At 42.9% G+C, this 25,142-nt stretch overlaps 1 protein-coding gene across 4 annotated transcripts in view; it reads left to right on the forward strand.

Annotated features, from left to right (window-relative positions):
- rps6ka1 (ribosomal protein S6 kinase a, polypeptide 1) overlaps positions 1–24,144 on the forward strand; it is a 100,253-nt gene extending 76,109 nt beyond the window's left edge. For all 4 annotated transcript variants that reach the window (XM_048248816.1, XM_048248825.1, XM_048248833.1 and 1 more), the window contains 9 exons: positions 9,648–9,775; positions 10,802–10,927; positions 11,173–11,262; positions 11,746–11,904; positions 17,200–17,361; positions 17,633–17,709; positions 18,255–18,372; positions 20,380–20,517; positions 22,887–24,144. In XM_048248816.1, the coding sequence (XP_048104773.1) occupies positions 9,648–9,775; positions 10,802–10,927; positions 11,173–11,262; positions 11,746–11,904; positions 17,200–17,361; positions 17,633–17,709; positions 18,255–18,372; positions 20,380–20,517; positions 22,887–23,009 (1,121 nt within the window). In that variant the 3' untranslated portion in view covers positions 23,010–24,144. The remainder of the gene's footprint in view (positions 1–9,647; positions 9,776–10,801; positions 10,928–11,172; positions 11,263–11,745; positions 11,905–17,199; positions 17,362–17,632; positions 17,710–18,254; positions 18,373–20,379; positions 20,518–22,886) is intronic.
- Positions 24,145–25,142: the final 998 nt, after the last annotated feature.

The raw sequence follows: 25,142 nt of genomic DNA on the forward strand, positions 1-25,142 counted from the left end.
ATCATATTTGGGGCAAAGTCATATCAGGGAATTTTGTTGTAACAGTTTAAACTTTACTTGGCAAAATACATGCATACAAATGTCCATGTAGAATTGGTGTATATCTGGTTATTAGCTTTACTGTTTATGTGTGATATTGAACTTAGATTCCTGATTGGCTAACCAAACATGAACACCACCATTGGCTGTTCAACCGGAAAGTGCCAGAACAGTCTCACAAAAATGAGCTGAACTGTAGGATGATTTGTAGCTGTAAAACTGATCCGTACCCGTAGAATAGATTTGTGAATATGCTACATATTTGTACAACTAGAATTACAACTAGAAAAGCATTTCCTGAAGGAAATACAGTGCATGAAAATGCAAAAAATATGATGTAAAATATCATACAGAACTAGAAAATGTAATTACGAGGAAATTACCAGTGCATGAAAATATAAACATACTGTATATTAACATAAAATGCAAAACACACTTTTATTTGGAAACAGTTGGCAGGAGTCATAGTTGATATGTCTAAACAGTTAAATAGTTGAGTAGTTTAAATAGTTAAATTATTTAATAGTGAATTATTGTAGTGAGGACATTTATTTTGAAACAGTTGAGGGCAGAGGAAATAGGAACAGAATCTGTAGTCTTAAGAGAGCCAGATTGTATGCTTAAAGCCTGAGACAGAGTATAGTTTAAAAGTTAAATGTAGATAGTGTAATGGATGTTGATAGACAGAAAGTTGAATGGATGTTGATAGGCAGATTGTTTAATGGATGTTGATGGATAGTTTAATGGGTGGATGAGTGAATGGTTTGAAGAGGATGAATGGATAGAAAGTTGGATGGAATGTGCCCTGGGGCACCTTAATACCACCTGAGGCCCCTGGGCTATATGTTTTTAAGGCCCCCCAAACCGCCAAATACTAATTATGATACCCGCCCCTTGATCTGACCAGCCTATTTACATAGCGCATGCTTTTGGTTGATATAGCCTAACATGCAGTGTAGCCTATCATTATTGAGCCTATGTAAAACATTTACATAAACAGGAACAGAAAGCCCTTAATCACGTCAGCCTACCATGCATGACATCGCTTATCAAAAAGGTTAGCCTACTGCACGAAAACAACAGCGTTGAACTTTTACAACACTATAGGCTAAGTTAAAAGATGGGTTACACATATGGACGTTTCAAGCTTTTCAAAAGTGCATGTGTTTGTCGTGTCGGGGGGTTCCCCAAGAGGTTTTTTGAAATTCTGTCTACTTAACACACCATTCTAACACAGATTGGGAGGGACAGAAATACTTTTAGCCTACAGAACAAGCAGCTGGCTCATGTGACGTGAACATTGGCTACCTTATGCATTATCACTACACTTCCCAACATGGAAACATATCTCACGTTAACAATCAGAAAACATAACATAGGATATTATTTGTGCGAATATGGGTTAGCACAAACTTAGCTTTTGGTGAACGGAGATGCAGATCACTTATTCATTTCTTTGCGCAACAGCCCATGTTCTATATTCACTCCAGTGAGACAAGTGAAATAGGCCTACATGTTTTTAAAGCCGTTTCATTGCCAGGCTATTTGCTACGATATTTACCTGCTATGCCTTCTATTTTCATGGACAGTTACAGGAATCCACCAGCCGTCATTCACCAGCCGTGGCCCACTGGTTAGCACTCTGGACTTGTAACCGGAGGGTTGGCGGTTCGAGCCCCGACCAGTGGGCCGCGGCTGAAGTGCCCTTGAGCAAGGCACCTAACCCCTCACTGCTCCCCGAGCGCCGCTGTTAAATCAGGCAGCTCACTGCGCCGGGATTAGTGTGTGCTTCACCTCACTGTGTGTTCACTGTGTGCAGTGTTCCACTAACTCCTGACATGCAGCCGTCCTACCACATGCTCGCTGGACCCTATACCTACGAGCCTACTTCAGTCCATCAGCCCGACCATCGCTCCAGCGATCACACATGTGATCAATGCCTCGCTAACCTCGGCACATTTCCAACAGCGTTCAAAATGGCCGGGTAACACCGTTACTTAAGAAAAGCTTCTCTCAACCCTGCTCAAGTCGAGAACTACCGCCCTGTCTCACTACTGCCTTTCCTATCCAAAGGCATTGAACGAGCAGTCTCCAAACAGGTCTCTGACTTCCTTTCACAGAACAACCTTCTGGATCCAAATCAGTCTGGGTTCAAAAGCGGCCACTCTACCGAAACGGCTCTGCTGTCTGTAAAGAAGCCAGGGCGACCGCCGGTCATCAGTACTCATTCTGCTTGACTTATCGGGTGCCTTTGACACGGTTAATCACCGTATCCTTCTCTCTATACTGGCTGACATGGGAATCTCGGTTCTGCTCTCTCCTGGTTTGAATCCTACCTCACAGGGCCTTCGTTTAGCGTTATCATGGCTTGGTCAGCTATCTGCACCTCACCATCTCACCACAGGGGTCCCCAGGGCTCAGTGCTGGGCCCCTCCTCTTTGCTATCTACACCACCTCCTTGGGACAGATTATCCGTTCGCATGGCTTCTCATACCACTGCTATGCAGGCGACACACAGCTCTATCTGTCCTTTCCACCTGGCGACCCCTGGTTTCAGCCGCGGATCTCGGATTGCCTTTCAGACATAGCTACATGGATGAAGGCACACCACCTCCAGCTGAACCTCTCAAAGACTGAACTGCTGGTCATCCCAGCTAAACCTACCATACACCACGACATCAACATCAAATTTGACTCCCTGTCTGTTTCACCGACCAGGACTGCAAGAAATCTAGGAGTTGTTCTCGACAACCAACTAAACTTCTCAGATCATGTTGCCTCAGTCGCCCGGTCATGCCGTTTACACTCTACAACATACGGAAAATCAGGACTTACTTGACTCAAGATGCTACCCAACTTCTGGTTCAGGCAATAGTCATCTCACGACTCGACTACTGCAATGCCCTCCTGACAGGTCTCCCAGCCTGCGCGAGTGAAACCACTTCAGTTGATCCAGAGCGCCGGGCTGGTCTACAACCAACCCAAAAGGGCACATATTACCACGCTGCTCATCCAGCTACACTGGCTACCTATGGCCCAAGCATCAAATTCAAGTCTCTAACGCTTTGCCTACAAAGTAGTCTCGGTTCTGCTCCCACCTACTTGAATGCCCTCATACAGACTTACACTACCTCCAGACCGCTCCCGGCTCCTCTGACGAACGACGTCTAGCTCTACCACCCGCACGCGCTCAAGCCAATCCAAACTTTTCTCATCTGTTGTTCCTTGTTGGTGGAACACACTGCCAGTTCCTACAAGGGCAGGGACATCCTTTTCCACTTTCAAAAAACTCCTGAAGACCCAGCTCTTTAGAGAACATCTACTCTCATAGCAACACTTACAACAAGTCTTACTGATCCTAGCACTCACCAGCCGTTTTAAACTGACAGGTAACTGTTAAAAACAGCACTCACCGACGCACTTATTCTTACTGTACTCTAATGTTTTTTAAACTGTCCTAAAATTGTGAGAATTGTTCTAAAACTTACTGTTTACCATGTTGTTAGTCACTTTGGTTAAAAAAGCGTCAGCCAAATGTAATGTAATGTAATTCACCGATTGGGTTAAATGCAGAGACCAAATTTCCCTCACGGGATCAAAAAAGTATATATACTTATACTTATTTGTTTATTGTTGCTTCAATCCAACCCACGTTATCTCCAGAGTTTGTAAATTTGTCAGTCAGTTTCAGCCTCTCCTGTAGCTCATCTACTTTGGGATTTATTAAATTTTGTTACATTTTGTTACACTTCAGAAGAGAAGACAAAGGGGGCCTCTGCATCGATGTCATTGTAGAGCAGTGCAATGTGCTCAATTATGTAGGCTAGCTCCAGAGTAGGCTAATGACTGACGCCTTTGAATCTGACACGGCCGTTTATTATTATTATTGATTTATTATTATTATTAGGAGGCCCCTAATTGGTCGAGGCCCCTGGGCTTCAGCCCGGGTAAGCCCCTGCATTAAGGTGCCAGTGAATGTGCCTTATATCCTTGTAGAATGGAGAGACACAGAGAGAGTTGGCCTAGTTAAGCAGAAAGCAGTTGATACAGGTGCAATCAGTTTAACTGGCCCTTTGATGGGTCCTAGTAGTGAGCAGCTGGAAGTTGATACAGGTGCAAATCAAGTTAATTAGCAATTTGTCATGTCTTGATGTCATGGGCACGCTGGCGACTACGCCGCTCCATCCGGCATCTTTTGTCTTTTTGTTATGGGTCTTGTTTTGTGGAGCGCTTTGGGTTGCACTCTGTGCAGCTTTAAAAGTAAAACTGACTTGACTTTACTTGACTTGTAGTTCAGGGGGAGCCAGATTGTATGCTAAGAAGCTAAGACAGTTGGATTCAGGTGACACCTGTGCCAGTGTTCTGATTAGCCCAGGAACCACTTTTGGAGCTTAACCCTTAAAGGTGTAGGTTTTTGAACATTCTTAAATAAGATTCCGTTCTGCAACAATTGAAGGTTCTAAAATTCTATGTTGAAGTCAATGAACCCAGATATTCTTTAGAAACATTTATTTCCTAACATTCCTGTCACGTACTCCTTTAAAGGAGCGATTTGTTAGCCTAGAAATCTAGACGCACCCTAGCGGCGGCAAATTAATTTGCTCAGCCTGTACGTCTAGTATCAAACCATAGGGATTTCTATTGGCTAACACCGTGGATGTTATTCAATCACAGCACTCTATTTTGTTAGAGAGTCTTAAGGCGGGCTTAACAGGATAACGACAGTCCTGCGACGGTGAACAACAAGGAAGGTGGCTATGGTGAACGAAGAGCAGTTGTTTGAATCGGCATTGGCGTCAACTTTGGAGAAGTTGGACTTGTGCTTTTCTTTGGAAGTTGAGCAACACAATGCACCTAAGTCATTCCTTTCAAGAAGGATGTATTTGCCGTTTGCCGACCCGGATACGGATATGGTCATTAGCCTGGCCTATTGCATGCCTAGGCAGTTTGAAAGACAATTCTCTGCCCGCCCCTTGGATTAAGCGAGGTGAATGGTTTGATGCCAGACTATACATTTCAATGATATAGGATGGCCCGCCAGGCTAGCGATTTGTAGGATTGTTACCGAACGCTCTGTAGGCCAAAATCAAAACACTGGTGAACATTCTCAAGACTACCAGACGCGAGCCTCTTCTGGGTTGCCAGATGTAATGAAGACTTAGCTAACGTTAGTTGACCTGCAGCTGCTTTAACGTTTCTCCAACCATGACCCAGCTACACATTACGGAAACAGTGAAAACAAAAAATTCCTCTCTAACCAACGAATCATATTTAGCTGAAGTTAGCGATGCAGATGAAGTTTAGCCTAGGCTACCTGTCGTAGAGAAATATGGCCAGCTCTGTATCAGACTTGATATTCTTCGTTTGATGAAGATATCGCCACAATATAATTTTGGAAATTTGCCAGACTCTCGTAAGCGTTCATGACTACAACTGACAGCAAGTTGACAGTTGACCTTTGCTAATTTGGCACAAATAGGAGGACACACCAGCCCATTATTAAAACGATATTCTAGAATTATTCGTTCAAAACATAAACAAAAATTCCAATAGATTCCGCCCCATAACTCCTTTTTTTCATGGGTTTTACAGGGTTTTACGGGTAATAGTAATGTTGTCAAATAAGCCATTACTTCCATTCATCGTGTTTCCTTACTCTCTGACAACATATGGTGATCATTTTTGGAATGGTTACAATTTATTTTCCTTTATTTCCAACATACTGGTCCTTTAAGGGTTAATGAACGCAGCTGGCTTTAGGCCATTATGACATCACAGCCTCCATTCAAGTCTGGGGGGAATCCCCTGTTTCTCAAAGTATAAACTTTTTAAAAAAATCTGAAATAATAACTCTCTTGTCCAACTCCAGACCTACACAACGGTTATTTCAACATAGTTATTTCTGTTGAATGCATTGATATACAATATTTATAACACAGTGTAATTATTGTGTAAACTATGTAGTTATCCTACCATTACAACAATATTAAGTTTTGCTAGTTACAATTTGTTACACTGGCTGAATAGTTAAAAAGTTCAGTAGTTCAAAGGGTTAAATTGTTTAACAGTGAATTATTATAGTGAGGACTTTTATTTTGAAACAGTTTTTGGCAGAGGAAGCAGTTGAACAGGATGTGTAGTCTTAAGAGAGCCAGTTTGTATGCTTAAAGCCTGAGACTGGCAGTTGCTGCAGGTGGCCTGGCCACCTGGCATAGGATTCTAATTGCTTAATGGCCGTATTGTGATGTCATAATCGCAATGTTAAGTCAATGGGGAAATTTTGAGTATTTTTTAATTAATAGTTTAAAAAGTATAAAAGTTACAAAGATGAAAAATACAAAGCCCGGGTGTCCTAATTAAGATCTACGCGACAAAGTTTGAATGAAGTTTCTACGTTAAATGGTTGAAGCTGCATTAACTGCGTTAGAAGAAGAAGAAGAACTAGAAAAGCATTTCCTGAAGGAAATACAGTGCAGGAAAATGCAAAAAATATGATGTAAAATATCATACAGAGTAAAAAAAAAATAATGCAGATATAGTTGCAATAGTGTTGCTAGGGGTACATATGTTGGTTGTTATGCCTGGGTCACGTGTAAGCGAAAGGCACTTATGATAAAATATTTTGTCGTCTTCCTTCGCCAATCGTTCTCATTATAAAAGCGGCCCTGTATGCTTAAAAGCCTGAGACTGGCAGTTGATCCAGGTGGCGGAACACCTGGCCTAGGATTCTAATTGCTTAAGTGCTCTATTGTGATGTCATCAGCCCAATGTTAAGTCTATGGGGAAATTTTGAATAGTTTTTAATAGAGTTACCCGAAGCCATGGCGATAGCGTTGTCAAGGCAGCGATTTCACTGGATCTAAACAAATCAATCTACCATTACAAATCACCATGGCGGTGGCTTTCTTAATATATTTCAATCATTTTACAAGCGTTTCTAAGACGTTAGTATATATTTTTACACTGTAGGAATCACATATTACAACATATATTCATACCAACACAATCAAATTAAGTGACTAGAGTTTTATTTTAGCATGGGTTTCCTCCATAAAAGAGACCTGCATGTAACTTCACAGCATGCGGTTAAAATCGTTAAATTCACGGATGTGTTTTGGCTTTATTTTTTTTGGCAAAAACGTCACTCTTAACAACCGCCAGTCTTTGAGAAGACGTGAAATATCCACTGGAATTTTGTTTCTTACTATTACACCTGCTAGGGAATCCGTGTTATGTGGCTAAGCTGCTGCCTAGCAGGTAAAAAGCATGTTTAAATGGCTATATTTAAAACAATTTATTAGCTAGAAATGATGCCACATGTCTACATTCAATGCTATTTAAGCCACTTCGAAAGTTTGTTTTAGATCCAGTGATTCTGCAGTCATGGAAACGCTTCGTCACACTTCAGGACTCTATTAATAGTTTAAAAGTATAAAAGTTACAAAGATGAAAAATACAAAGCACGGTGTCCTAATTAAGATCCACGTAACAAAGTTTGAATGAAGTTTCTACGTTAAATGGTTGAAGCTGCATTAACTGCGTTAGAAGAAGAAGAAGAACTAGAAAAGCATTTCCTGAAGGAAATACAGTGCAGGAAAATGCAAAAAATATGATGTAAAATATCATACAGAGTAAAAACAAATAATGCAGATATAGTTGCAATAGTGTTGCTAGGGTACATATGTTGGTTGTTATGCCTGGGTCGCCGTGTAAACGAAAGGCACTTATGATAAAATATTTTGTCGTCTTCCTTCGCAATCGTTCTCGTATAAACGGCCCCTGTATGCTTAAAGCCTGAGACTGGCAGTTGATCCAGGTGGCCGGAACACCTGGCCTAGGATTCTAATTGCTTAAGTGCTCTATTGTGATGTCATCAGCCCAATGTTAAGTCTATGGGGAAATTTTGAATAGTTTTTAATAGAGTACCGAAGCCATGACGTAGCGTTGTCAAGGCAGCGATTTCACTGGATCTAAACAAATCAATCTACCATTACAAATCACCATAGCGGTGGCTTTCTTAATATATTTCAATCATTTTACAACGTTTCTAAGACGTTAGTATATATTTTTTACACTGTAGGAATCACATATTACAACATATATTCATACCAACACAATCAAATTCGTGACTAGAGTTTTATTTTAGCATGGGTTTCCTCCGTAAAAAGAGACCTGCATGTAACTTCACAGCATCGGTTAAAATCGTTAAATTCACGGGATCTGTTTTGGCTTTATTTTTTGGCAAAAAACGCCACTCTTAACAGCCGCCAGTCTTTGAGAAGACGTGAAATATCCACTGGAATTTTGTTTCTTACTATTACACCTGCTAGGGAATCCGTGTTATGTGGCTAAGCTGCTGCCTAGCAGGTAAAGCATGTTTAAATGGCTATATTTAAAACAATTTATTAGCTAGAAATGATGCCACATGTCTACATTCAATGCTATTTAAGCCACTTCGAAAGTTTGTTTAGATCCAGTGATTCTGCAGTCATGGAAACGCTACGTCACACTTCAGGACTCCTATTAATAGTTTAAAAAGTATACAAGTTACAAAGATGAAACATACATAGCACTCTTGTCCTAAGTAAGACCTACGTAACAGTTTGAATGAAGTTTCTACGTTAAACGGTTGAAGCTGCATTAAACACGTTAGAAGAAGAAGAATAAGAAGCCTAGGAAGAACAGTACAGTGCATTTGAAAATGCACTGTACTGTTCTTTCTAGGCTTTTTACAGTGCATGAAAATGCACTGTACTGTTCTTGTAGCACCCAGCTGGGTAATGAGAACCTCACTAACCACCACCCATGTGTAGCGCCCAACTGGGTAATGAGAACCTCACTAAGCACCACCCTTGTGTAGCAGCACCCAGCTGGGTAATGCACAGCAGCCATTATCCAACACTCAGCACACACCAGCTTAAGGTGGAGAGTGAGAGAATGAATGAATTCAAATTGAGTATATGTGAGACTATGAATATGGAACTGCCATGGAGTATTGTATAATGTGTTTGTATGGAAATGTGAACATTATGTCTTAATAGTTTGTATTATGGAATGCTGAATAGGCTGTTGTAACGTGTATAACATTGGACAAAGTTACTAATTGTCACCCGACGTTCCCCCGACTAGTCTTAGACTAATGACCAATTGTTTGGTTTTGCCAGACTCTCCCGAGTGACTAATGACTAATTGTTTGGTTTTGCCAGACTCTCCCGAGTGGCTAATGACTAATTGTTTGGTTTTGCCAGACTCTCCCGGCGTTCCTCCGAGTGACTAATGACTAATTGTTTGGTTTTGCCAGACTCTCCCTAGTGACTAATGACTAATAGTTTGGTTTTGCCAGACTCTCCTGGCGTTCCTCCGAGTGCCTAATGACTAATTGTTTGGTTTTGCCAGACTCTCCTGGCGTTCCTCCGAGTGCCTAATGACTAATTGTTTGGTTTTGCCAGACTCTTCTGACGTGCCCCCGAGTGACTAATGACTAATTGTTTGGTTTTGCCAGACTCTCCTGGTGTTCCTCCGAGTGCCTAATGACTAATTGTTTGGTTTTGCCAGACTCTCCCGGCGTTCCTCCGAGTGACTAATGACTAATTGTTTGGTTTTGCCAGACTCTCCTGGTGTTCCTCCGAGTGCCGGCGCCCACCAGCTCTTCCGGGGGTTCAGCTTCGTCGCCACAACACTCTTGGAGGAGGAGCCAGAGGAACCTCCCCCGCAGCCTCTGCACCCTGTGGTCCAGGTGAGTGGTCCAGACAGCTGTCAATCACTTTGTCCGGATCCCACCCAGTGTCCTGATAGGGGAAGCAGGAAGCTGTGGGCCTGCTGCAGAAACTCCTCCCAGGTTTGGATCAAGAGCAGTGAAGGAGTCCCCACAAAGCTACACTATGAGATAACGTTCAAGATGGACTTCACAGCTGGAGTCCCCACAAAGCTACACTATTAGATAACGTTCAAGATGGACTTCACAGCTGGAGTCCTCGGTCTAGTCCTGTACACTGTTGTGAAGGTCAGCAGATGGCTTGTTCCCCAGTCACTCATCCCCAGTGCAGCCATTAGTACTTTCCTGGGCCTCTGGAACGCTGCTCCAGCTGAGGATGTGGTGTCCATTTCTCACCACTAGATGGCAGGGTTTCTCCCCACACGCCTGTACAGCAGTGGTGGTGTGTTGCATAATGCCATTAGGGCCGGGTCTCAGAGGAGATCTCAATGTGGATCTTGCATACGTGTGGGCGAGTGTCGGGGCTTTTTCATATTCATGCAGAGGGTTGTGTGTGTGTGTGTGTGCACGTGCACGCGCGTACATATGGGGATGGGGGTGGGTGTGTGTGTGTGTGCGCGCGTGCGTACGTATGGGTGTGTGTGTGTGTGTGTCGGGGCTTTTTCATATTCATGCAGAGGGTGTTCTGGGATAAAGCGGCTTTTTAAATCCAGTCTCGTTCATCATGTACCGCCACTTAGGAGCCATTAATGGGATACGGCTGCCTTTTTATACTTCTGAACTGAACAGGATGGTTCTGAACATCCTGGCCTAATTCACATTAGCTGTGTGTGTGTGTGTGTGTGGGAGAAAGAGAGAGAGGGGGAGAGAGAGAGAGAGTGAGCAAGCCTTGTTTTTATTTGTTTTTATTGATAGAATCATTTGTGTGTGTGTCACTGTGCATGAACGACATAATTAAGCATAGAAGTTATGAAATTCACTATTAAGAGAGAGTGTTGTGTGTGTGTGAGAAACATGTAATCCATCTCTCCTCATGTGTCCCAGCAGCAGCTGCATGGGAAGAGCATCCTGTTCAGCGACGGCTACGTGCTGAAGGAGGACATCGGCATGGGCGCCTTCTCAGTGTGCAAACGCTGCGTCCACAAGACCACCAACACTGAGTATGCCGTCAAGGTCAGACCTCTCTCTCTCTCTTTCTCTTTCTCTCTCTCTCTCTCTGTCCATCCATCCCTCCTCTCTCTGTGTATCTGTTCTTTTATCTGTCGGTCCATCCCTCTCTCTGTGTCTCCTGTTCCTCTCAAACATCACACCATTCTTCTCTCTTTCTCTCCCTCCATCTCTTTCTCTCTTTCTCCCTCTATCCAAACAGCTCCTTGTTTAGCATCTCATGGTTCATCTCATGGTTGTGGTGATTGCAGGTGATTGACAAGTCCATGACTGACCCCTCAGAGGAGATTGAGATTCTACTGCGGTACGGCCAGCATCCCAACGTCATCACACTCAAGGATGTGAGTACACAACAACAACAACAGTAAACAACAATATAAGCTTAATAACATTAATGAAGCCCCACCAGGCTGCAGGTTTAGAGCTTCATCCCAAACAGATGAAAGGGGTTCAGTACTGACTGGGGTTCAGTACTAACTGTGGTTCAGTACTAACTGTGGGTCAGTACTGACTGGGGTTCAGTACTAACTGTTCAGTATTAATTGGGGTTCAGAACTAAGTCTAACTGGGGCTCAATACTAACTGGGGCTCAATACTAACTGGGGTTCAGTACTATCTGGGGTTCAGTACCGACTGGGGTGCACTACTGGAAGAGGAGTATGGAAGGATTGTAGTTTAACAGCTGTAGCTTGCTGTTCCATGTAGATCTATTTGACTGATATTTGGATTACTATAACAGTACTAATACCTAAGAGCATTTATGAGTCTACATGGATTAAGTGTGTGTGTGTGTGTGTGTGTGTGTGTGTGTGTGTGTGTGACAGGTGTATGACACTGGTAAAGAGGTATATCTAGTGACTGAGCTGATGAGAGGCGGCGAGCTCCTGGACCGTATCCTCAAGCAGAAGTTCTTCTCCGAGAGAGAGGCCAGTTCAGTCCTACACACCATCACCAAGACTGTAGAGTACCTACACTCACAAGGGGTAAGAACACACACACACACACACACACACACACACTAGACACTCTGCTTAGACACTGCCTACCAATTTCTTCAAAACTGTTTTTCACCTTATAGCAGCAGATGTTCTCCACATTGTAAATGCATCACTGCTGTCTGGCACTTCTCCTAAGTCCCTGAAAACAGCTGTTGTAAAGCCACTTCTCAAGAAGAATAACCTGGATGTCTCCATGCTAAACAATTACAGGCCCATATCCAATCTAACTTTTGCCAAAATAATTGAAAAAGTAGTCTTTAATCAACTAACCACCTTTCTAACATCAAATGGGTATTTTGATTACTTAAGTCTGGTTTTCTGGCAAATCACAGCACTGAAATAGCTCTTATTAAGGTTTTAAAAGACAAACACCTCTACAGATGCAGGCAAAACATCAATCCTAGTGCTACTGAACCTTAGTGCAGCATTTGACACTGCTGATCACTACATATTACTACTCATACTAGAACACTGGGTTGGATTTACAGGTATAGTTACAGTATCAACTGGCTCAAATCATATTACTACACAGATTAGCACACAGGGTTGGATTTACAGTATAGTTATCAACTGGCTCAAATCATATCTACAAGAAAGGAGCTTCCTTGACCTGTGGTGTTCCCCAGGGTTCGATCTTGGGGCCACTATTATTCAACCTCAATATGCTTCCACTTGGACAAATAATCAAAAATAATTTGATTCCATATCATAGCTATGCAGATGACACCCAAATTTACTTTGCTCCGTCACCAAATATTATGGTATTTTGCTATTTTCATAAGTAATCATTTGTAAATTTGTAAATAACATTGTAATAATTTGTAAAGCACTTTGGGTCAACCCTGTTGCGTACAATGTGCTATATAAATAAATTGACGTGACTTGACTTGACAAATGACTTTGTCAGTGTATTGACCAAATCAACAACTGGATGTCTCAAAATTGTCTTCAGCTGAACAAAGTAATTATATTTGGTAAAAAGGAGGAAAGACTTCGGGTTGCCACTGTAGCTTCAGGTGACAAAACGCAGCAGCTAGGGTTCTCAAGAAAACTAAAAGAACTGACCACATTACTCCAATTCTTAAGTCCCTGCACTGGCTTCCAGTAAGTCCCAGAATTGACTTTAAAGCACTACTGCTTGTTTAAAAACCGGTAAATGAAGCAGGACTTAAATACCTGTCAGACATGCTTCAGCAGTACAGACTTTCTCAACCTCTCAGATCTCAGGAGAAAAACCTGTTAATAAAACCTGCTGCTTATAACTAAACATGGTGAAGCAGCTTTTAGCTGCTATGAGGTTCAGCTCTGGAACCAATTTTCGGATGACATCAAAAAGGCACCAACTGTAGCCAGTTTTAAATCTAGAATGAAGGCCTTCTGCTAACTGCACTGAGTTACACATTCTGAATCTGTCTTTAAATGATTTTACCTTGTGTGTTTTATGTTTTCTTTTTTATTATGAATTTACTTTTTCAACTATTCTTTGACTATTGCCCTTCTATGACTCTGTGATTTGCTGTTACTATTTGCTTTTGTTTATGTACAGTGGCATATTGAATATGAATATGAAATGCGCTATTTAAATAAACTTGACTTGACACACACACACACACACACACACACACACCATCACCAAGACCGTAGATTACCTACACTGACAGGGGGTAAGAACGAACACACACACACACACACACACACACACACACACACCAAATGAGTGGGAACACACTACCACTGACACTCTCACTCTTTCTAACACACACACACACACACACACACACACATTTCACATTGTAGAGTACAGTTACATTCTATACATAATCACAAAAACTAATCAAGCTGCATTCTCAGGTGATGAGATGAGGTGGGGATGAGCGCAGGTGTTTGCTGTTAGTTCTGTTAATGCTCCAGGCAGTACAGAGGCAGCACCTCAGAGCCTGTGCATCTGAATGGAGCTCTGATGGATGCTAATGCTGCTGTAGCATGGCTCCTCCCCATTTAACACCTTCACAAATCAATACACATCAACACCTCATCACCTCATCAACCAATCACACCTCACCCACTAACCACCAACACTAACACTACAGCTGAAGAGGATGAGCTGCCTTTCTGCTCCATTTCCATCTGTTTCACTCCTTCTGTCTCTTTCTTTCATTCTCTCTCTCTCTCTCTCTCTCTCTCTCTCTCTCTCTCTCCCGCTCTCTCTCCATTCTCTCTCTCTCTCTCTTCACTCTCTCTCCCTCTCTCTCTCCACTCTCTCTCTCTCTCTCTCTCTCTCAAATTCAAATATGCTTTATTGGCATGACAAACCATATGATGCATTGCCAAAGCGTTCACAGGAATAATAATAATTAAAGAAAATACAAATACAAAATGATATAAACATGTACAAACATTGTTACACACACACACACACACACACACACACACACAGCACGTCACAACCATGCAAGACCATTGTCTGTACACGTGCATAGGAAAACCAAGACAGGACAAAACAAAACAAAACAAACTGGAGACATGGTGTAACAGACTGGGGCTGGGGAGCAGTGTTGTGTTGAAGGGTGGAGGTAGTGGGGTGATTATCTTAAGTAATGCCTTCTCTCAGGTTATGGAGTGAGGACACATAACTGGCTGCCAGTATGCATGAGCTGGTGTCCTCACCCAAAACTACAGCAAGTTTTTTCAGTTTTGTGAAGTTGGGAATGATGTTGTTCAAAATGGTGAAATATTTGTCTCTTTGGGACCGATATTTGTCACAGTGTAGCAGAAAGTGCACCTCTGACTCCACCTCCCCTGTCATACAGTGACCACATGTCCTTTGCTCTTTGGGCAGCCATGACTTCTTGTGCCTGCCTTTCTCTATGGCTAGACTGTGGTCACTCAGCCTGTACTTGGTGAGGATCTGTCTCTGCTTCATTATCTCTGACAGTGTGGAGATACTCTGCCAATTGATAGTCTTTTTAGTATGCCAATGTAACATTCTAGTTTGTGTTGTAATTTTGTTTCTTTCTTCCAGTGTTCCAAATAAGAATTCTTGTTGTTCTTGTTAATTTGGTTGATTCTGATTGGTGGTTGGGAAGCAGTGCTGGTCTGGACAATTTGTGGGTTAGGGGTTATTGGGTTAGTTAAATCCGAGACCAACTGACATAGGGGACTGGGCTTAGGGCTGAGCTCTTGGGATTTAAGTGCTTTAAAATGTAGTGAATTTTGAGGGCTTAATTTTAGATGAATCCAGAATTTTAGTGATCGTTTTTGGATATTAATCAATAGTGGGAATCTTCCTAATTCTGCCCTGCTAGCATTTGTGGGTACTTTTCTGTGGATATGTAACAAATTTCTACAGAATTCCGCATGCAGGGCTTCTATTGGGTGTTTGTCCCATCTAGAGTAGTCGTGCTTACTGAGTGGACCCCATATTTCACTTCCATAAAGTGCAATTGGCAAAATGACTGTGTCAAATATTTTGCACCAGATTTTAATTGGTATATCTATTTGATGAAAATTTATTTTTATTGCATAAAATGCTCGTCGTGCTTTTTCTTTTAGTGCATTCACTGCAAGACCAAAGTTTCCAGAGGCGTTAATTTTTAAGCCAAGGTAGTTATAAGAAGTAACATTCTCTAGGGCGGTGTTACCTAAAGTAAAGAGGTGTCTGGTTCCCTGAGGTCTGGGATGCTTCTGGAAGATCATAACTTCAGATTTATCCAAATTGACTGTCAGGGCCCAGTTCTGACAGTACTGCTCTAGCAGGTCCAGGTGCTGCTGTAGGCCCTGTTCAGTGGCCGACAGCAGCACCAGGTCATCCAAGAAGAGCAGGGATTTGACTTCCGTGTCCAACAGGGTGAGCCCAGGTGTTGCAGATTGTTCCAATAACACCGCTAACTCATTTATATAGATATTGAACAAGGTTGGACTCAAGCTGCAACCCTGTCTCACCCCACGCCCTTGAGTGAAGTATTCAGTTCTTTTGTTGCCAATGTTTACGCCACACTTATTGCCCAAATAAATTGATTTGATGATGTTATACATTTTACCCCCTATACCACTTTGTAGGATTTTGAAATACAATCCTTCATGCCAGATTGAATCGAAAGCTTTTTTAAAATCAATAAAACACAAATATTTTCCCCTTACTTTTTTGGTGAACATTTTGGTTTATCAGGGTATGGAGGGTGTAAATATGATCTGTAGTACGGCAATTTGGTAAGAAGCCAATTTGATTTTTACTCAAGACATTGTGTTCAATAAGGAAGGCCTGTAAACGGGCGTTGAGGATACAGCAGAATACCTTCCCCAGGTTACTGCTCACACAGATGCCTCGGTAGTTATTAGGGTCAGATTTGTCTCCACTCTTATGTATTGGGGATATAAGCCCCCTGTTCCAAACATCAGGGAAGCAACCAGCTTGAAAAACAAGATTAAATAACTTGAGGAGAGCCATTTGTAGAATGGGTGGGCTGAATTTCAACATTTCTGTCCGGATACTATCAGGACCACAAGCTTTTTCAGGCTTGAGCTTTTCAAGATTTTTTATGAGTTCATCACTTGAGATGCTGTGATCAAGTGGATTTTGGTGAACACAAATGGTCTCTTCAAGCTTTTGAAGGTTTAATTTGATATGTTTTTGTTCTTTAGTGATGTCATCTGGCATAGGTTTGTACAGGTTTTGGTAAAATGTTTTCCAGGTGTCTGGATTTTGAATTGCCAATTCTTTTGGTGGGAATTGTTTAAATGATTCCAACTCTCCCAGAAAGTGTTGGTTTTGGAGAGCCCTCGTTTTTCTTGTAGCGTTTTGTTGTAGTATTGTTGTTTTTTCTTTTTAATTGTTAATTTCTAATCTTTTAGGGCTTCAGAATAATTTTGTCTCAGACAGGTATTTTTTTGGTCATGGTGTTTTTTGTTTGATAATTGCCTGAGATTTTTCCATTTCTCTATACATTCATGGTCAAACCATTTTTCTTTTGATGGTTTTCTTTTCTTACAGTTTTTCAGCAGGTTTGCCATTTTGGCGGCTCTGTTATATATATTGGAGATTTCCTCCGCTGCCAGGTTGACATCATCACTATTGGGTCTGAATTGGGTCTCTCTCTCTCCCTCTCCCTCTTCACCTACTATCTCCCTACCTGTGTATCTGTCATCTCTCTCTCTCTCTCCTGCTCTCTCTCTCTCTCCTCTCTCTCTCTCCTCCCCTTCTCCACTCTCTCTCCTCGCTCTCTCTCTCTCTCTTCTCTCTCTCTCTCTATGCCACCCTTATCTCCCTCCATCTCTGCTCAGGTGGTGCACAGGGACCTGAAGCCCAGCAACATCCTGTATGTGGATGAGTCGGGGAACCCCGAGTCTCTGCGCATCTGTGACTTCGGCTTTGCCAAGCAGCTGCGGGCCGACAACGGCCTGCTCATGACCCCCTGCTATACCGCCAACTTTGTCGCACCAGAGGTCAGTGTGTGTGTGTGTGTGTGTGTGTGTGTGTGTGTGTGACAGTTTATGTGCCTGTGTCAGGGCACACATATCTGTGGCAGTGAGAGAGAGAGAGATTGTAGGAACCTGATTACAGTTCACACATGAGCTCACTAATTGGGTCCCATTCAGAGTTGAGTTTACTCTGTAATTTGCACTTGTGATTAAGTGTGTGTGTGTTTGTTTGTGTGTGTGTGTGTGTGTGTGTGTGTGTGTGTGTGTGTGTGTGTGTGTGTGTGTGTGTGTGTAGGTTTTAAAGCGGCAGGGCTACGATGAGGGATGTGACGTCTGGAGTCTGGGAGTCCTGCTGTACACCATGATCGCTGGGTGAGGATTGGATTAACACACACACACACCGTATTACAAACAGAACATTGAGCATGCATTTGTACACAGGGAAATGCTACACAGACTCACACACACTCTGGAACATGCTGGCCTCGCATCCACACACATATTTACCCTTTATACTTACCACAGCACGCATATCCAGATAGACAAATATTCAAATGTAATGTTATATTTTCTCTCTCCATCTCTCTCTCTCTCTCTCTCTCTCTCTCTCTCTCTCTCTCTCTCTCTCCCTCCCTCTCTCTCCTCTCCATCTCTCTCTCTCTCTCTCTCGCTCTCTCTCTCTCTCTCTCTCTCTCTCCCTCTCTCTCTCTCTCCATCTCTCTCTCTCTCTCTCTCTCCCTCTCTCTCTCTCTCTCTCCCTCCCTCTCCTCTCTCTCTCTCTCTCTCTCTCTCCTCTCTCTCTCTCTCTCTCTCTCTCTCTCTCTCTCTCTCTCTCTCTCTCTCTCTCTCTCTCTCCTCTCTCTCTCTCTCCTCTCTCTCTCTCTCTCTCTCTCTCTCTCTCTCTCTCTCTCTCTCAGCTTCACTCCATTTGCTAATGGTCCAGAGGATTCTCCAGAGGATATCCTCAACAGGATCGGCAACGGCTCCTTCACCCTCACAGGGGGCAACTGGGACCACGTGTCCGAGGCCGCCAAGGTCAGATACAAATACAGACATTATGTTATGTACACACACACACACACACACACACACACACACACAGATACACCTAATCATGCACTTTCCCTCTAAATATATTCTTATAAAACAACATTGACCATGTATGAAAAATCTATGCATGGACGTTCACACACACACACACACACACACACACACACACACACACACACACACACACACACACACACACACACACACACACACACACACACACAATGAGCCCCCTGCAGGGGGCTGCTGTGACACACACAGTGTCTCTCTTCAGGACCCAAAACTAGGCCGTGTGTAAAGTGTGTCATATGCCACCGCTCAAGGAGCTGAAAACCAGCGCTGCTACACTGAGCTTATTCTAGAGAAAGAGAAAGTGAAATATGTCAAGCCATTTGGGTTGTAATCTTGATTACGGCTTACAGCTCATGAAAACCAAAAATGAGTATCTCACAATATTAGAATAAGGAGGTTATAATACAGAAATGTCGACCTTTTGAAAAGAAATGAACTAATCTGACTAATTTATATACTGTGAGTATATAAATTAACTAATAGTTAATTTATATACTCACTACTTGTTTTGGCTGCTTTTGCACAAATTGCTGCATCAATGTGGCATGCTATCTATCTATCTATGGTGTCCAAGATGCTTAATGTGTTAGCATACTATATTAGCATACTGTATTAGCATGCCCATGTTCTTCTGTGCTGTCCCCTGCTGTAGGACTTGGTGTCCAAGATGCACCATGTGTTAGTCTACTATATTGGCATACTGAATTAACATGCCCATGTTCTTCTGCGCTGTTCCCTGCTGATGCACCATGTGTTAGTCTACTACAGTGGTCCCCAAACTTTTTCTTCCGAGGGCCAGCTCACTATGCCTGGCTCTAAGAGAGGGCCAGAGACTCTAGAGTATATTAGTAACCATAAATAACTTAGTGCTGTGAACAACAGCAGTCTATCTTAGTTGAATATTCTATTACATTTAATCATAGACTGCTGCAATTTAATACCATTGTTAGCTGTATTTATGTTGCCATCATGCCATATCAGTGTAAAATGTAACTCAAATGAAATAATACTAATAAAAAGACTTAGCATTCCCAAAAGTATTAGCAGGGAGTCCCAAAAGTATATTTATTCAAAATGTGTGAACTCTGAACTGTGTCTTTGCATACACAGCTCATGTTGTGAACAAGTAATATCCTACAAATAATTAAAATAACTCAAACTATTAGTTTTATGAAGTGCTGGCAAAAACCTTCACTCACCTGATGAGAACTTTGGAAATTGTTAATTTTTAATGAACATTTGAACGAGTTAATAAAAAATAGAAATAATTATCCCAGAAAGTCACAGAAATATGACTTGAATAGAAGTTAGTTAGTTATTACCAATTAATTGATAAACATTTAGAATACTTTGAGCACTGATGCAGTCAGCATAGGACTCTTACATGTTTGCAGGTACTGTAGGTCTACATGTACATTTCATTCCGTTTTCGATGGCAAACGCAAGACAGCGCCAAAACAACCACCAGTGGACAAAAAGAGTATTACATGTGTACTGTTAAGACTCGCCATAGAGAATGAATGGGGGAAATTACGGAGGTTATAGTTTGACTACTCTCTACGTCTACTCTCATGCGGGCCAGATGCTATATACCACGAACATGGTTTGGGGGGCCACCCAAAATGAGGCCCGCGGGCCGTAGTTTGGAGACCACTGGTCTACTATATTGGCATACTGAATTAGCATGCCCATGTTCTTCTGCGCTGTTCCCTGCTGTAGGACCTGGTGTTAGTATGTGTTAGCATATTATATTAGCATGTGTTAGCATACTGTGTTAGCCTATTGTATTAGCATACTGTATTAACATGCCTATGTTCTCCTTTGCTGTCTCCTGCTGTAGGACCTGGTGTTAGTATGTGTTAACATATTATATTAGCATGTGTTAGCATACTGTATTAACATGCCCATGTCCTGCTGTAGGACCTGGTGTCCAAGATGCTGCACGTGGACCCCCACCAGAGGCTCACGGCCATGCAAGTGCTGAAGCACCCCTGGATCGTGCAGCGCGACAAACTGCCCAACAGCCAGCTGCAGCACCAGGATGCCAAACTAGTCAAGGTGCCCACACGTGCTATCATACTGTACTAAAAATGCAGTATACACACACACACACACACACACACACACACACACACACCCCTCTACACACACAAGGATGTTATCATATAGGTAATGCTACAAATATGCCTACACATGCCAACATCTGACTCAGACCATACTGACTAACAGTACTAATAGTAATACTTGTTGCATTTGCATATGCAATAGCCTACACGGCAGGAACCATATGCTATAGCAAGATACTATACTACCTGTGTGAATAAACTGTGCACTGATCCTGGACCTGATCTAGATGTCCATATTGTAGTGTATTGGCTATTGCTACTAGGGATCGACCAATTATCGGCCGGGCCAATTATTAGGGCCGATATTTAACATTTTTATAATAATTGGAATCGGTCATTTTTTCCACCGATAAGCCGATACTGAAATGGATAAAGAATGAAACGCGCTACTTTGTCTGTAAAGCGTCTCTCACTCCCTGCATTGGCTACTCTGTGGTCGAGAGCACTGTCCCGCCCACTACACCGTCTGATTTGTTAGTTAGCACGAATGCAGCCAATCAGGATCGAAGACTGAACACAGAGAAAGTTTAGAATTCTCACTGAGGCATATTGTAGACTGGGCTTCAGCTGTACGGAGCTATTTTTCGAAGGTAAGGAAGGCAGGCCTACCTTTACATTGCTGAAGTTGGAATGTGAACGTGTCACAATCATCTACAGTGAAGTTAGAAAAACACCACTTTGTAAGCTATTGTCTCTTTGATCCGGATCAATAAGTAGCCTAAAGCACCCACCTCCTTCATTTAGCGAATTCCCGATTGATGCACGTTAGTGATAGCCTACCGTTTAGTAGTTAGCCTACAAACTCGGCTGCTGCGCGTCGGGAGTTCTTTGCATCCGCCTCGTCCATTAATTGTGAATAATGGGACACCTCGGTGGACATTATCCCTTAGGCCTACATAGTAGTCCTAAATTATGCGATAGCGAACGTCAAAAAGTCTAGTTGCTGCTTTTTGACGGACTGTCAGAAAAGACTACAGGCACCCAGGGTCAGCCGTAATTTAATCAGACCTGAACTAAATCGCGTCCTGAGCTGGCAATTACGTGCCTTTTAGGCTCACAGAAGTGTAGCTTATAGCCTACATATGGACACAAATTGCATGCTTAAATAGCCTAAGAACTATTCTAAAACTGTTTTGTTAAACTATTAAACCATAACACTTGCACCTCTTCCTCTCCCTATCCCTCTCTCGTGCACTCACACACACGATGGCATAGCATCCTCTTTGTGACAGGTCCCTTACAAGCACATAGCCCATTGTGTATGCCTATGAAAATAATTGCTATCAGTCAGCTCTTGGATTAACATGATACACAGGATTTACACTTGTGATGCAAGTTGATAGACAATTGTGTATCAAAAGAAGAAAGAAATAATTATAGCATAATTAAATGCTTTTGAATGAAAATTGTCAGCATATCGCCATAGCCTAGGCTACTATCTACCCCCCTTTTTGACAACTGAAATATCGGTTTTACATATCGGATATCGGCCTCCTGTTTTGGTAATAATTGATATCGGTATCGGCCCTGAAAAAACCATATCGGTCGATCCCTAATTGCTACACCAGAACAGAAGATGCAGTGTGTCCCATTGTTATGCTAGTCTGTAAAGGGTGAACACCATAACGTGAACAACATTCTACAGTAATTTTATTTCCATAATAAAGAAACACATGCAGGGGGTGGGGGGCGCTGTGGCGCAGCAGGCTACAGCGCCCGGACCAAATACGGGTCTGAGTATTTCCCGATCCCACCCCATCTCTCTCCAAATAAAGGCAAAAAAGCCCAAAAATATATACTTAGACACACACGCAGCCCAGAAAAGAATATTATTCTGGCTGTAGAATGTTACGGCCAACTCGTTACCAGACCGAAACATAAAGAGGGACACGGACAACAAGCTTCAAAGCAAATAATAATTTATTGAATTAACGCAAAGCAACGTTACGCGTGTGTAGATGCAATGTAGGTGCCAGTAGATTATGTGAGAGACTAACTGAGTAGACAAAGAAAAGAGAGAAGTAGAGAGATCTAGAATAAGGGAGAGTGAAAAGTGCCAGTGCAAGAGAAAGTCAAAATAGGTACCTGCATGAAAGAAGAAAAGTGCCCTAATGGGAAAGAGAGGACAGCCCCTAATATAGCTGCACCTGGTTACAGGTGCACCCAATTACCAATTAACCCCCCCAGGTGCAACCCCGCCCGTGCACTGACATGGGACGGCCTGAGGAGGGCACAGGGGGGTCGTAACAAGAAACAAATTGTTCCTCTGATGCTGATTGTACTTCCTTGCTGTTCCTGCAGGGGGCGATGGCAGCAACCTACTCAGCGCTGAAGAGCTCTCAGCCCCCACCTGAGCTGAAGCCCATCGAGTCGTCCTTCCTGGCACAGCGACGCGTCAAGAAGCTTCCCTCCACCTCTCTGTAGAGAAAGAGAGAGAGAAAGAGAGAGAGACACGTGGACTTACTGCACTCACATACACACACAGACACACACATGTTCATGTACACTGATACACATCGTATAAATGACTGAGGACGTGTCCTTCACAAAAAACATTACCAGCTGAAGCAAGGGGTACCACCCCCCTTTCTCCAAGACACCCCTGTTCCCTGTCATCAGTAGCCTAGTTGGGAGGGGGGGCTTCAGAAAATAGCCAAGGACTGGGTACTGGGGGGTTATTGATGCCGAATGTGTTGTGATGTGGTGGAAAGACGTGATTGGCTGTGATTTCCTGTTCTGTGCCTGACTGTGCATGCCGAGATGGAGCGATGATCCAACCCAACCCCAGACCACACAAGCAAGCACACTGGTATTATTCCTAGGTTTACCTTATTATTGTTATTGTTGTTATTATTATGAATGTGCTTGCTCAAGCACACAGCGTTCCAAAGTAATGCTGTATCTTAAAGAATGTCTGTTCATCTTCTCATCGGCCATGTTCCCCTCAGTCACGCTAAGGTTGGATATCGTCTTTTTGCTTGTCCATCTGTAAATGTAGTCCTCCATTCCCTGTGCCCGTTCCTCCCCCGGCTCCGGTCACCTCACCCCTGACTCTGTCCGACTGGTTTCAAATTCCTTTGAATTGGCCTGTTTTCTGGAGATCCGATATCTCAGTCTCGTCATTTTCACACTCCGCTTCCCTCCCACCTCCCCTTATTCGCACGGCCTCTCAGATCGAGATCCGCAAGGGCTCCGTCTGGTTCTAGGGTTCTAGGCGTCAGCTGAGCGGTTCTGTGAGCACTTGCCTCCGCTTCTTAGAGACTGTTGCACTGCACAGGTTTATGATGTGAACCTTGCAGACCACTGGAAGGGGAAGGGGGCACTTGGTTTCGTATGGGGGGGAGGGGGGTTGACTGTTGAGAGATTTGGAGTGTGTTCTGCATGGTCTTGTCCAGCTTGCTTCGCCGCGTCGCCTTTTCCAGGTCAGTGCTTTTTGCTTGCTGACCTTAATGGGCTTCGGGTTAGAAAAAATGCAAAGTGTCTCCTGATATTTTTTGTCCAAAAAAAGAGATTAAAATAAAGTCTGCCATATGGTTTCCAGTGGCATACATGTGGCATGTTAAATATATATATATATATATATATATATATATATATATATATATATATATATTTTGTATATATAAATATATGAATATATATATATATTTTGTATTAAATGTGTTCTTAAATGTTTGTTGTGTGTGGTATTTGTTTATTTTTTCCTTATTTTGGTCAGAAGAGACCTTCAGAACTAAGAGGTATGATTGTACTGTACTGGAGACAATGTTGATGAATTTTTTTATGAATTTTATTTCCTCGTCAGTGTCGGGTCACCAAGTGATTGGCATTATCTGTTCAGTCCTTAGTGGACACCGGTGACTCATCCTCTGACCACAAATCCACCAAGATTTTCCAGCCGTTCCATCCCACTGATCTTCTCGTTCTCAATATACTTGGATGGCAAAGCTGTTCCTCCGTTAGGTTTTCTATTGTTGCTTTATGGGTTTTTTTAGTTTGAGACGAGGCCAGTGGCGCAGTATTCCTGTATCTACACCGTTAGAAGGATGAAGTAGGATTCTTTCCCATGAGAATCATTAGCTTGTATTTCAGCTGCATTCAAAAGGTATTATCTAGGCCCATTAAGGAGAATGCTTTAACTAATAGGAGACCCTTTAAAAAGTTCTTGGAACCACCTTAATGGGTTCCCAGCACAAAGGACAAACCCACAGGAACCCAGTGAAGTTCTAGACTAGAACGATCGAAACAAAATATACTGAGTATTCTTTTTGTTCCCAACAGTATCCTGGCCACAGGGTACACAACCCTGGAGCATGGGCAGGAGGGCTGGGCAGGAGGGCAGGGCAGGGGTATGGGCAGGAGGAGTGCAGGGGTATGGGCAGGAGGAGTGCAGGGGTATGAGCAGGAGGTGGGCAGGAGGGCAGGGCAGGGGTATGGGCAGGAGGGCATGAGTATGGGCAGGAGCAGGGCAGGGGTATGAGCAGGAGGTGGGCAGGAGGGCAGGAGGGCAGGGCAGGGTTATGAGCAGGAGGTGGGCAGGGGTATGGGCAGGGCAGG

Source organism: Alosa alosa, chromosome 1, assembly GCF_017589495.1.
Source record: "Alosa alosa isolate M-15738 ecotype Scorff River chromosome 1, AALO_Geno_1.1, whole genome shotgun sequence".
NCBI lineage: Eukaryota > Metazoa > Chordata > Actinopteri > Clupeiformes > Clupeidae > Alosa > Alosa alosa.